The sequence below is a fragment of the Mastigoproctus giganteus genome, chromosome 4 (assembly GCF_048544385.1).
Source record: "Mastigoproctus giganteus isolate SK-2022 chromosome 4, ASM4854438v1, whole genome shotgun sequence".
Taxonomy (NCBI): domain Eukaryota; kingdom Metazoa; phylum Arthropoda; class Arachnida; order Uropygi; family Thelyphonidae; genus Mastigoproctus; species Mastigoproctus giganteus.
Window position 1 is genome coordinate 207,472,070 of NC_143578.1, and position 15,268 is coordinate 207,487,337.

General features: G+C 35.8%; 1 protein-coding gene across 5 annotated transcripts in view; it reads left to right on the forward strand.

The window, feature by feature from the left end:
* LOC150087350 (uncharacterized) overlaps positions 1-15,268 on the forward strand; it is a 592,205-nt gene that overhangs the window by 530,095 nt on the left and 46,842 nt on the right. For all 5 annotated transcript variants that reach the window (XM_090372014.1, XM_090372013.1, XM_090372010.1 and 2 more), the window contains one exon: positions 2,725-2,860. In XM_090372014.1, coding sequence (XP_090228140.1) covers positions 2,725-2,860 — 136 coding nt within the window. The remainder of the gene's footprint in view (positions 1-2,724; positions 2,861-15,268) is intronic.

Sequence of the window (15,268 nt, forward strand, 5' to 3'; positions counted from 1 at the left end):
GCCAAAAAAACCCTCCCATTTCACCCCTCCATTCGTTCCAAATGCCTAACCAGCTCAGTATTAAATTTATTTAGGCTATCAACTTCCACAACAAAAGATGGATGTCTGTTCCACCAATCAACTATCCGCTGCCTAAAGAAAAATTTCTGCACATCTATTGTACAACTGTCTATTGTACAACTGTAGTACCACACAGTTGGTACATTTCTTTTTGGTTATTGCTACCCATACAGTACTTTGCATTTGTCAATGTTAAACTTCAGTTTCCACTTCTCAGCCCACTTGCCCAACATCTAGATCCAGTTGGGGTAGCATACTGTCTTTACTGTCGTTAACAACCCTGCCAACCTTTGTATATTCTGAAAACTTGGACATTAAACCTGATGTACCTTCATAAATATCATTAATAAATATACAAAACAACATTAACATTTGTCCACGAAGAGCATTTGTCTCAACTGTAAACAAGCACAGACCAGGCTGAAAAAAAATTCTACTCCATGAGCCTTGCACAATCTCTCCAGGGCCAAATTGATCAACAAGGCTCTCATCATATACTCCCTCCTATTGTGTCTGGGCAGAATTGCAGACACTTTCACATTCGACCCTAACTACCAACTTTTTTTCAACATTGACCTGTACTTTGTTGAGTAAATCTGCAGATCCCTTACTCTTAATGTCTTTAGTTCCAACCTGTACAACAATATCACCTTTTGTACCCTTAAAAGAGGATATCTGCTCTACAACGTCATCAACTTTTGCTCCTGGCAGACATACCCTGGTCCTGTTCCACCTATCCTTCTTGCATAGATATTCCCAGTCTCCCTGACAATAGAGTTACCAACAATAACTAGTTCATATTTTTATTCTAGTGTAGAAAGTAAATATCTGCTGTCAAACAAAGAAACACAAGGAGGAGCCATTTGCACAGTGTACACCAATAGCAGTTGTTACTTTGGTTTAGTTTAGGTGTGATACAGCTGGGTATTGTGTGTTTCTTGTAAAGCTTCCTGTGTTTAGTTTGGATGCTAACCAAGAATAGATAGCAACTCTTAATTAAAAAAGGAAAAAGGGGGACGTTTCCATTTACACTGATTGTCCACATTATTAGGTAAGCCTACCCACTTCACAGAATGGAGTTCTCCGTCGGTAATAGCATCAGATGTTAGTAATATACAGTATAAAGAATGGGCAAGAGGAAAGATTTAAGTGACTCTGAATATGGCAGAGTAGTCAGCAACAGTTGCTGGTATGAGTAATTTGGAAACTGCAACTCTCCTGATGTTTTCACTGACAGTATGCCTTGGGAATATTGAGGTTGGTCTGATAACATCCAGACAACTGTGATCAGAAACAGTTGATGGAAGAGGTCAACAGAGCCTGACAAACCCCAGTGGCTCACATCTGGTGAGTATGGGCTTGGTACACCTAGGGTCCTGAGCTGGATATCACCATTCTTCTCTTTCTTGGTAATTCCCTTCTACTTCTCTCTCTCTCTCTCTCTCTCTCTCTCTCTCTCTCTCTCTCTCTCAGGAATTTTTTTTTTTGGCTGGTGCAGCATAAGCCTTAGGCTTCCTTGCGCCATATAACTAATAATAATAATAATAAAAGTTGTGCAGGTGTAATAGTGTGGGGGAGTGTTTTCATGTGCATATATTGGGCCTCTTGATAACATTCAAGCAATATTTGGATGCACAAATTATCTGGAAATTATTTCTGACCAGGTGCATCCCTTCTGCATTGTATCCATCTGTGGTTGAGTTCTTTCGATAAGAGAATTTGCCATGTCACAGGTCAGAAGTGTAAAAAAAACTGGTTCCAAGAACACTAATGAATTCAGCCTATGGTGGTGGCCTCCCAGTCACCAGATCTCAATAAAAATGAGCAGCTGTGAGATGAGATGGAAAGAGTCCTTCAGATCTGTAACCATTCAGTTTGCAACAACTGTGGGAAGTAATTGAGTGAATAGGAAGCAGTATCTCTGTAGCATGTTTTCAACATCTTGTTTAGTTTGTGCCACAATGAATCCAAGCTGTTCTGAGGGCTAAAGGGGGACCTAGTCACCAGTAGGCAGGTGTACCTAATTAAGTGGAAACTCAATGTATACTTCGTATTGCCATCTGTTCAAGGTATGGTTTAAAATTCATTGTAACTATTTTTATTGCAGCTAATCAGAACAACAGTTAACAAAGGGCCATTCATTTTTTGTGGCAGTGTCATGTTCTTGAGCTTCCATTGTGCATACTTCTTTGTTATCCCAAGACTGCAGTCTTTTACTTTCTGTATTTTCCCAAATAAATGCAAAGTTATTTTTGCATTTGTTTGGGAAAGGGATAGGGGCTACATATGCATTACAGATAACATATTGGTCCATAATTTCTGAGCACAAAAATATGCACTGCAATTTATGTATACATTTTTTCAGGGATATGGGAAATATCTGAAGGAAACTTATAGTTTTTTAAATTCTAAAGTTGATTTAATCTCTGGATGACATCTTAAATAATCTCTCTCTTTCTCTGAAAGTAATTAGTTTTATTTTTTAAAGGAAGTTTATAATCATATTAAACAAGTAACACGTGGCAGCTGATTATTTGAATTAAGTTTAACAAAAAAAGACTATATTATTTTATATAGTTGGTATAAGTCTTTCTTGAATAACCCATAAACTAGAAATGTTTCAGTTTTATTTTCAGCTGTGTATTTTTTTTCCAAACATTTCAGAGTGGATTCTTCCTGCCCATAGTGCAAATGGTAACAATGATGAAGTTTCATTTGCTTCACATTGTCGAGATATATATTTAGGAGGGTCAGGAAGGCCTTCAGCATGGAGGGAAAGACTTGCTATTCCACTACTTAAGTGAGTATGAAAATAATGTATTAGTGACTTTTTTTTTATAATAATGTTTAACTCATTTTCACAAAAAAATTATTTGAAATTCACTAAAAAAAAAAGAAAAAAAAAAAAAGGCCCTGTAACAGTTTACACCTGCAAGGAACTATATACTATCTAGATCAGCTGTTCCCAACCGTTTTTTTTTTTTTTTTTTTTTTTTTCAGGCGCCGCCTCCGTAGCCAGGTGGGCAGGAGCAGCAGTGCATAGCACACGCTTCTTGATTAGACCGGGGTTCGAGCCCGTGACCACCAAATACGGAGGTTGCGGAAAGGTCAGGGAATGACCACCGCATATTCCCGGAGCAATATGGCCTTAGTTGCTAATGCTCCTAAAAACCAAACAAACAAACCCAACCTTTTTTGACTTGCAAACCCCTTTCAATGTGATATTTTTTATCACGAGCCCCTTTAAACATAATATTTTTAATCAAACCACTAAGCCTCTATTCTCCGAAATCATATAATGTTTCTGAATTTTTATTATAAAATATTTCCAGTACTACGTTTTTATAAGCAACATTGCATAATAATATAAATTATTATTGAGTATTATTTATACTTTGTAAAGCAATTATTAATAAATCCAAACTAGATTTCGAACAGGCTAAGAGTAGAAAACTTGCTTTTAGTCCAAATGGTAGCTGAGCATTCTAGTCTCTTGCCAAAGCTATTGGTCTCAAATTTTTGCCCACCTCTGACAAAACCAGATGGTTCTGTTGCCACATCAGCAAAGATAAAGCTGACCTGCTAGCATCCTATTTTTCTCCCAGCTCATGTATTGATTATCTTGGTAAATCACCTCAAAACATTCCCAGCACACTCCATTTAATGGCTCCTGTGGGCTTAGTTCAGAAGGATTTTTATGAATCTGATGCTAAAAAAACTCCAGGTCCTGATGGTATTTCTCCACTTGGTCTCTAAACCTGTGCTCCTGAGCTTACTCCTGTTTTGTGTCATCCTTTTTCACTTACTTATTCCAAAGGTGTTTTTTCTTCTGCTTGGAAAAAAATCCAGCCAGTTCCTAAAAAGGGTGAGAAATCCCTTCCATCCAATCATAGTCCCATTGCGATTACTTCTACTCTTTCCAAAGTAATGGAGAAATCAGTTAACCACCAACTCTTAAAACTGTCTGGAAATCTTTCATCTGATCAAAGATTGCCAGTATGGATTCCATCAGTGTTGTTCAACTGGTGATATTCTGGCTTATGTTACCCATCTATAAACAAATTCAATGGAAAAGTTTGGTGACACTCAAGCCTTGAGTGAAACTCTTGACATTTCAAAGGATTTTGGTTATGTTTGGCATAAAGGTCTTCTAAATAAGCTTCCATCCTATGATTTGCCAGCTGTTCTTTGTAACAGGGAATCCAGTTTTCTCTCTAACCACTCACTGCAGGTGATGGTAGATGGCTCTCTGTCTTTTAACTTGTTCACTAATGCTAGTGTTCCCCAAGGTTCAGTTCTTTCTCCCACTCTTTTCCTCTTGTATATTAATGATCTTCTTCTATTGATCGGAAATCCTATCCATAGTTTTGCTGATGATAGCACATTGCATTACACCTTCCAGTTTGAGAAAAATCTTGCCCTGCTCAAACAGCTTCAACTTCTCAAGTATCCACGGCCAAATGCTTAAATGCTGATCTCCAGATAATTCTCCATTGGGGCAAAGATAACTTAATTTCAATCCTTCTAAAACTCAGTCCTGTCTTATATCTCACAAAAAGGATTCTTCTGCTCCTATGCTTATCTTCGATGACGCTTCAATTTCTAGGCAAAATCTTGGGGATTACCCTGACTAATAATCTCTCTTGGCATAAAGCACATTACAAATATTGCTTCCTCTGCATCTAATAAACTTGGTTTTCTCTTTTTCTTTCGGCATTACTTTTCTTCCAAACAGTTGTTGGCTCTGTAGAAATCGCAAAGCCGGCCTACCATGGAATATTGTTCCCACATCTGGGGCAGTGCCCCCAAAACTTCTCTCAGGCTTCTAGATTCCATTCAAAAGAGGGCATTTAGGTTAATTGATGCCTCATCTCTAACAGAGTCTCTCCACTTTCTGTCTCATAGACCTTCTGTTTCTGTTGCATGCCTTTTTTATAGATACTTGCATGGCACTGTTCTTCTGAATTGGCTTCTATAATACCTGTTCTTTCTTTCAAAGCAGTCCAAACACATGCCGCAACCAGTCAACATCATTTTGCTGTCCAAGTTCAAACTCACAGAACCAACTTTTCTTCTTCCTCATTTATTCATTCAACTTCTATTTTCTGGAACCATCTTCCTTCATACGTATTTCCTGAAAATTTACAATTTACAGAAGTTCAAGTTTAATGTCAACAATTATTTTCTTTCAACTTTTCAACCCATTCACCATACTAAGTATGGTGAATAGGTTGAAAAGGTTCTAAAAAAAAAAAGTACCTATACACAACAATGATCCTTGATGAAAAAAAATTTAGTATGGAAAACATTTATTTAACATGATGTACTGTAAGTTAGTAAACTAATTATAAGGAATTATGGGAGATGTGGTTTCTTTCTTTGGCAATTTTTACTTTTTATTTAATTATATTTTACTTTATTGTTTATTATTAGTTATATTTTGTAGTTTACAATAATATACCTGTGTAAATCTAAGCAGATGCCATTACAGAATTTTTATTGTGAACCCCAGGGGTTCGCAAACCACTGGTTGGGAACCACTGATCTAGATAATGTACAATTCAACACTTGCCCTAAATTATATATCCATTATAATATCATTGATTATGTTGATTGTTACACAGTCTCAAGAGACAACCAAACTTTTTTTTTTTTTACTGTGCATCAGTTAAATAAATTTGAACTATAAATCAACTTTTGTGCTTTATTAAATAGATATTATGGTTTGTAACACTGAATAATTCTTAGTAAATCAGTATATTACCTGAAGACTTGATAAAGGCTTCTCATCTGAAGAGAAACTTTGGAAAAGAATGGATATACGAGATATGGCAATAAAGTTTCAAGAATAATTCATTTTAAAATTTTATTTTGAAAATTATACAGATGTGAGGTCATCGCCTTCAAAATAGTTCCCTTCAGATTGTACACATGCATTCCAGTGTAGGATCCATTGATCGTAACATTTCGGGTACCCAATTTCTGGTATCTGTTTTAATACCCATGTTACGTTACTCTGAATTTCAGAAACTGACTGAAAATGCATTCCTTTCATGACTCCTTTTAGTCAAGGAAATAAAAAGAAATCACAAGGAGACAAATCAGGTGAATGCGGAGGGTGCTGTAACGTTGTGATCAATTTTGAAGTTAAAAACTCTTTCACTACAATAGCAGAATGTGCAGGAGCATTGTCATGATGCAAAATTCATGACGAAGCAGTTTCAGGTTGAACTCGATTGACTCGCTTGTGAAGCCTTTCCAAAACTTGAAGATAAAATTGTCGATTGACAGTTTTATTAGGTGGAACAAACTCTTTGTGGATGATTCTTTTTCGATCAAAAAAGCAAATTAACATGGTTTTCACTTTTGACTTTGACATTCTCACCTTTTTGGGTCTTGGTGAGGAATTCCATTGTTGACTTTGCCTTTTTGTTTCGGGGTCATAAGCAGATACCCAGCTTTCATCCTCTGTAATCACATGAGAAAGCAAATCTGGAACATATTCAATGCTTTCCAACCTCTGAGAATGTTGCAGTCGAATTTCTTTCTGCTAATGAGAGAGGTTTTTTGGTACCAACTTTGCACACACTTTCCTCATCAACAAATTTTCAGTCAAAATTAATCTAACACTTTCCCGATTAATGTTTAGCTTTTCAGCAATCATTCTTGTGATTAACCGCCTATCCCTTCAAACAAGATCATCCACACAAACAATGTTTTCGTCATTCGAGTCGTGGAAGGATGCCCTGAACGCTGAGCATCTTTGATGGATTCACATTCTTCTCAAAACTGTTTTGCCCAATTGAAAATGCATGGTTTTGACATGGTATCATTTCCATAAACTCTGATCAACTTTTCATACTTGTAAATATCCATTGACAATTTGCAACTTTTCACCAAAAATTTTATCCCAACTCTTTGCTGTAAATTGTTTTCCATTTTTCACGTAACATGGAACTGAAACACGTCGTTACGTGAACTAACTTGTATAATGACTGATGACATTTATCCTTTGCATGTAGGTAGAGGAGGGTTCAGGCTACACAGCAGGAGGACGTAATGGTTTACAGTGTGGCCACTTTGACAGAAACAAAATTATTCTCAAAACTTTATTGTCACACCTCGTAAGGTGTACAATGATATGCTATTACACAAAAATTTCACCACCATCACAGGCCCTAATATGATTAAGGCGCATTTAGGGCTAGAGCCTCAAGCTGCGAAAAAATTTGGACTATGTATGTATAAAGTGCTTTAGCATCATAATACACAGCCATTTCTGAATAAACAGAAAATTTTTAAGGCGGCATCGTTTTAGGTTATATCTCATATTGTGAATACCTTCACAACGAGTTGCCATGATATTGCACTACTTCGAATAGGTAACGCTTCACCTAAGGAGAAGACTAATGTTACTTATTCTCAGATAGGTACCACCACCACCCAGACGGCACCGTTTCGGGGCTATTTGGCCCTTCTTCGGTGAGTGGGTAGGTACCCAAGTGATGCAATGATGGCAAAAACAGTTATGAAATATAACTCCACAATATGAGAGATGCCTGATAGTGTACGATGTATTTAGACTAAGGCGCATTTAGGGCTAGAGCCTCAAGCTGCGAACATTTGGACTATGTATGTCCAAATGTTCGCAGCTTGAGTGCTTTATCGAATATTCGAGGGAAACCATGTGTTTCCCTCGAATATTCGACATCTGTCGGATACCACATGAACTACTAGCTCAAGGTAGTTCACAGTTTCAAAATTACTTAAGTTGTTTGGACCTAACTACTTAATAAATGGAACTGTTAGGTATTTATTTTGGCCTAGGGGCACAGTGAAAAAATTACTGAGACACTAAGGGCACCATGAACTGAGACAGTTTGAGAACCTCTGACCTAGTCCATAAGGCTATCATAAAATGTTAATATACAATATAGTAATGGTATTAAAACATATAAGAACAACGAGCTTTAATTTGTTTCACATTATAAATAATTAAATTGAATGAAGAGGCTTACCTCAATATTTTCTTATGAAACCCTTCAATTCTGATTCTCACTATATTACTCAAATGAATTTTTTCAGCACTCAAAAGAAAACAGACTATCCAAAATATCTAGTATCAACAATCGAAGGCTCCAACCTTATTATTTGGAACTGTAATAAGTTCCAAATAATAAGGTTGGAATAAAGACATTAGCATCATAAAATGAAATGAAATATAAAGAATTATGAATAAAATATACTATCCTAATAATTCTATTTGTTCTTTATATTCATTTCATTTTATGATGCTGTCTTTTTTTTTTTTTTTTTTTTGTACTTGTTTGTATTTGGGATAATTTATTATAGTTCCAAATGTCCAAGTTGGAGCTTTCAATTGTTGATATCAGATATTTTGGATCATCTGTTTTCATTTGAGTGCTGAAAAAATTCATTTAAGGCATTTATAAAATTTGAACTTAGGCAGTATAGTGAGGATCAGAATTGAAGGGTTTCATAAAAAAATATTGAGATAAGTCTCTTCAAGTTTATTTGTCAAGCACACACATTTTCCAGAGAAATTTATGTCAGGCTGTGTGATTACTCCTAGATCTTTTTTCTTATGAATGACCATTTACTAACCAAATGGCATGTTATTCCAGAAAATATCCAAATGCAGTAATTTGTATTTATTAATGTTAAACCCCAATTATCATTTTTCAGCCCATCTGCCTAGTTTATTTAGATCTTCTTGAAGTAATATATCCTGATTAATATTATTAACCACCCTGCCTGTACTATCAGAAAAGTTAGACAAGTCACTGAGGGCCAAGGTGAAGGAGAAAACTATAAATGCTTTTGTTACCCAAGTACTTCCCTTAAACCTGGATAAAAGAAATGTGACAATGTGTGTGTGTGCACTTTGGATGTGAGTCGGTGAGTCACACTCACTCACATCCAAATCCATTTTGTGATCCCAAAGAAGTTTCAAAAGAAGACAAATTAACTCCCTGAAGGGAAAAAAAAAATTTTTAATTACAGACTCCTGGTGAAAACAATCTTAAACAGGCCAAGCAAGTTGATAACTCTAGGCATGTTATCCCCACTCATGCAAAAAGTTTGCTTGTGCTTCTTTCTTCTGACTTGAATAAAGCAATTCTTGTTTCTTTTAAATGATATGCCAATGTTTGAAAATCTGAACATAGTTCTTTGATCCAGTTACCTAACACCCATGTACTGAGGTCATTATTCCTAGATCTGTTGAGGAATGTTATGTGCAGATTTATTTTACCAATAGCTTTCAAATCCCACTACCATTTTGGAAGTTCATTACCATAGCAGACTAACCCAGAAGGATTATTCTGACTTATAGGAATTTATGCTGCTAAGGTTGTGAAGGGTCTAAAACAAGAGAAGAGGATTCTGTTTTTTTTTGTTCATTAAGGAAGTACTTTATTGCTACATATGGCTATGTGATGCACAAGTTCCCGTTGAAAAAGTATATTCTTATAAATGCAATATAAATTTGATAAAATGGCAGCTCCTATTTTCAAATTTGAAACTTTTTTGTGAACAAGTTTCCAGTATTTCTTGTCATTAAAGATAAAGAAATAGATGAAGCAGTAGTTATTTTTTCAGCATCAATTCTGTCAGTTTCAGTGTGTGAAACTAACTTGCTATTATGAAAAGAGAAAGAATTGATGTTACGTGCAGTAGTGCCAGATGGATGAACTGACAGTGCATGAGAAAGCCTGAAATATAACAAATTATCCTAAGTCATGCTTGCTATTTAACAATTTTTCATAGCAGTGCTGAGTGTGAGACAATATTCAACCAGGTTAGAAAAAAAAAACTCGGTTCTTCCCTTTCTTGTGAAGCTTTGGAATTACTCTTGTTATACATAAAACTTTGACTCAGCATTTTTGAAGAGGAAAAAGTCTGCAACAGTATCTTTCTTGAAGCAATAAAAATCAGTCAATGTCCAATAGAATATCCAAACAGAAATCCACAGGCAAGATAATATTAGGTAAGCTTTCAAAGCAAGCTATACTGTTAAACAATCCAATGGCTGTATTTTAATGCAGAATATGTATTTTTCCAATGAAATTTAATTTCTAGTGCATTGTGGACTTTACAAAAACCTCCTGCTTTTAATGAAAAACTGCTTTTATCCCTTCTTTTTCTTGCAATGAATTCCTGATTTTCAGCAAGAACCCTCTTTTTTTGCCCCAAAAGTCTCCTGTTTTCCTACTGCTTACATATGGCTGATCTCCAGCTTTTTGAAAGTTAAAAGTTGACATGATGCTGGTATAGAAACAGTCATCCAAAAATGTTCTGCTATTGATTGAGTGACTAACACACAAGCTCTTCCATTTAGTATCTAGAAATTTAAATTCTCCATTCTTAAGACATTCTGATTTACTGGTTCACTCTGTTTGCCTCTATAGTCGTTTGTTAGACTCATCACAGTCATTTAATGTGACTCAACCCAGTCAATCACTTCTTTCATTTTTGTTTTCTTTAGTGTATATGTAACACTAAAATAACTCAACATTATGCTGGCATCTATATAATTGCGTGTACTGCCTTACAATCTGTGCTTCATAACAAGGAGCATATCCCCCACCTTACTTGTCTGTCCATTTTGTACACATACCCATCATATTGAAGTTCTACATTCCCTATGTCTGAGCAGCACTATGTTTATGTATCCCTCTAGCATCCACATTTGATAACTTAACAAGTGTACTTCAAATTCTTCAGTTGTTTACTATGCTTCTAACATATATAAACAAGTATATGTGCACTAGCGCACCTTAACGTAGCCCATTTATTTTCTTGTACTCATTGGACAAGCAAATCCTCCACACCATGTTTTCAGGCTGCTACATGTTTCAATAGAATCACTTCACGAATCATTTTCCCTCTGCTTATGACTACCATTAATCTGTTATTGTGTGTCCCTCAAACTAGCAATTTTCTGACCCACCTAACCTGCCTCAATTGTATCAGCAAATATCCTTGCACTTTTTCTATTTAAGTCTGTCCCATCTTTGTGAAAACAGTTCCTCCTATTAACAAGTACAGGTTATGCTGTGAAAAATTTTACCTCGTGAGCCTTGCACGATCTCTGTAGGGCTGAATTGATTGACAGTGCTCGTGTCATTTCCCTTTTTGTGATTTTAAAAGAATCATTTCCTATGTGGGTTATTTCCATTAAGAAATAATTACCAGTTAATATACTGTAATGCCACACTTGGTCATAACAGCAACATGTTATGACCAAGAAACACTATGGATACTATTTGAAAATTTATAATCAGGAATCATATGAACTGTATTTTATAATTTCTTTCATCTTGTGAGAGTTAAATTACTGGAGATCAGGTTCCCAAGATATAAGCTATAGGAGAAATGGAGCTCATTGCCCACTGTTAAAATAATGTTATTTTAACAGCAGTTAAATTATTCAGTGTGCTAATTTTATTTAATGTTTATAAGTTACAAACTGTTTTTTTTTAATGTAAATGAAAAAAAATTTACATTATATCCAACTTGGATGAAGGATGGTAACTATGAAAAGCAATATGGAAAACAGCAAATCAAGGCTTGAAGGATTCAGCAGTCATTATAAGTGCAGAGATATTATATGTCATTGTGGCATTGACCGGTGAATTTTTAAACAGTTAATACAAGGTGTAGCTATTAAATAAAGAGACTGTTGCAATAAAATAAATATAATGAACTTTGTCATACCTTACAAGTTATTGCCTTATGGTTGCACACACTGTCCCATGTGTTTCTTCCAAACAGAAATATTTCTGGGAGTCATCTTCTTAAGCCCCTTTTAACACTTTAGTTGTTTTTCTGAATGTTTTCAGTGGACTGAAAATGGGTTCCCTTAAGTACTCTTTTCAATTTAGGGAAGAGAAAAAAGTCTGGTTAGTAGGGTGCATGTTCACACCCACAGGGATTTGCTTTTTGGCCAAAAGCTAGTGAACAGAGAGCACATTGTGTGCTGGAGCATTGTCTCGATGGAGTTATTTGTTATTGTTTGTTATTTGGTTTTTAGGAGCATTAGCAACTAAGGCCATATTGCTCCGGGATATACGGTGGTCATTCCATGACCTTTCCGCATTCTCCATATTTGGTGGTGACGGGCTCGAACACCGGTCTAATCAAGAAGCGTGTGCTACGCACTGCTGCTCCTTCCCACCTGGCTACGGATGCGCCTCTCGATGGAGTATCCAACCATCCTTCCACAGTTTAGGTCTCTGAATTTTTTCATGCAGCTTTGTCAGAACTTCATAGTATGTTTGATTGACAGTCTGATTTGGTGGGATGTATTCAGCCATAATAATTCCTTTAATATTGAAGAAAACAAGAAGCATGGTTTTCATTTTTGATTTTGAAATGCTTGCTTTTTTTGGTCTGGGAGATTGTTTTATCTTCCATTACATTGATTGTCCTTTAGTTTCTGGGTCATACTGGAACAGCCAACTTTCATTGCAAGTAATTAAAGTACTGTACTCAGAAAGTCTAAATCTTCTTCAATTTTTTTCATCTTTGCAGACTTGGAGTCTTCTCATTGTTTGATCTTCATTAAGAATTTTTGGCACCATCTTGGCACACACGTCTAAATTTTCAGTTAAAATTTGTCTATTTCTTTATCCATATCATATTGAGTTCTGAATCAACCATTCTAATGCTTAAATGATGATCACTTCTAATTAATGCCCTTACATGGTCCACATTTTCATCAGTTTTCGTGGATACCAGGCCTGGTCATTTATTGCCTTCCATGTTCTCTCTTCCTTCTAAAATCTTTTATGCCATTCAAACATATGAGCCCTTGACATAGTATCTTCCCCATAAACTTGATGTAGTAACTCATAACCAGAGATTGATAAAAATTTGAGATTGATTCATTGTTCAATTCTTTTGTCTGTCATTTTTCCGTGAAACTGCAAAAACACCCAAGGTAATGAAAACCTGCCTCACCACAAAGCAAATGAGCATGTTGGAATGTGACATGGCAGACAAGTAGGAAAAGGTTCGAGGTCAACTGCTGTGCTTTGTTTCACAGGTGGCAGTTTCATTATTTAATAGCCACACCTTGTAAACCACAATTTATGTAAACTTTTAGGGGAGTAGTGCATATGACAAAGGGACTGGCAGAAGTTCAAAAATGTCATGCTGTTAACAAATTCATTGTACATGTCAGATATAGCCTCTTTCTGTACATAGCTGAATAATCCACTAAGTAGCAAACCACCCTGTCCTTCAAGCTCTCATATAGGCCCATAACAATGCTGTCGCCTGATTTTGTTACACTCCTTGCATCGCGCGCACACACAAAGACATCCCCCATGGTAATATCATGTCCTGTACCCAATTGCTCCAAAAACATCATGCAAGCAGTGCATTTTAAAAGGCTGTGATTCAGAGGGAAACTGTCCCCCTCAGTTTTCCCCTGAGCCACAGCACTCCCTTTAGCTTGAGCCTTTTGCTTTGCTGCTCTGGTCTGAGTCATGATTTCGATTTAATTTCAATAAAATTCCAATTTCAGTACAAAATTATAACCCTAAACTTGTATCCCAACACAGTTATAACACTATATATATTTTTCAGGATCGAGTATTATCTACGAGTTCTGTTTATATAACTTCCGTATCAAGTTATGTATTAATTAATTATGTTACATTTGTAATCTAAATCGTTATATGTATTTAGTTAAAAGTACAATTTAATTGATAATGAAGTTTAACAAAATTAATAGATTTTAATAGATTGTAATTGTATTAATTAATAGATTGTAATCAATTCAATCAATTCAATAAATTAATAAATGAGAAGGAAATAAATAAGGTGCTCGCACCAAAAGAGGGGTTTGTGGTTGTTGTTCGGAGGGGGTTGCAGACTTCCAGTGATAATTCTGGATTCAGTTCGAGTCCAGTTCTGGGAGTGTCTAGCTATATAGTGAAGGGTTCCGCTGGGCATGTTCCTGTGCTAGAAGTTAATCCCGAAGTTGAATAACAAGCCAGTCAGATAGTGCCCTGGCTTCTACTACTGCTGTGGTAATTTCCTTCAGTACTAACAGAGAACTGTTCTTGAAATAAGACAGTATTGGGAGAGCTGTGTAGCAGAGATACACAGTTAAACTAAAATGAGAGAGAGAGAGAGACATCACCACACTCTGCGGAAAGAACCCGCACAAAGGAATCTCACCGTGAAAGAGAAGGAAGGTGAGTCCTCTGAACTGTGTTGTTTTGGAAATGGTACTTAGATAAAATGGGAGATTATTTTAGAGTAAGGTTGAAGTTGAAGAAACACTTGAAATAAGGAAATGTTTAGTTTTGAGTTGGTTTATTGGTTGAAGTTGTAAAGAAAATTGATATTGCTAAATTAAGAGAGATTACATGGTATTATTAGCATTAAGTTAGCTACTTATGGATTGCTGTTGTGAAGAGAATTGATTTTGGTGATTATGAGGAAGTGATTAAGATTGAATTAGTTTTGTGTTTAAAGTTGTAGAGAGAGAGAGAGAGAGAGAGAGAGTTGAGATTGTTATTTAGAGAAATTTTATGGAAATGATAGCATGTATTAACAAATTAAATGGGAAAAATGAATGGATTAGATGTAAATGAATGCCAGTTATGTATTGTAAGTAGATTTGTACGATAAATGACTTTTGTTTTATATTTGTGTCATTGCTCTTGAGAAACTGACAGCTCACATATAATATATATATATATATATACGATATATAATATATATACTCGTGTGTGTGTGTGTGTGGGGGGGAATATCCCTCAGCTCCTGGAATTTCTCATTTTTTAATGCAGTCCGGTAGCTTGTGGGGCTTAGTGCTTGAGAGGAGCTGCTGTATGAAAATCATAACAATGGCCACTGCGGCAATACTAAGGTACAGGGAAATAAAAATTAATACCCCCCCCCCCCCCAAGAACATAGATTTGGTTTTCTCACCAAGCTTAAACGTCAGCCCCTTTCTTTCGTTAATACAGGTATAGTGCCATAAAAAGTCAAAAAGGAAAAATTTTTTTTTTTTTTTGGATAAAAAGGATTTTTTGAAGATGAGGGAATAGGGTGGGGGGGGTTTAAATTGCAACTCGTCTGCGATTATCTCAGTACAAAGCACCAACCAGCACAAAATCCAAAAGGACATTTACTACCGCTAATTAAATATCTACCAAAATTAGATCCA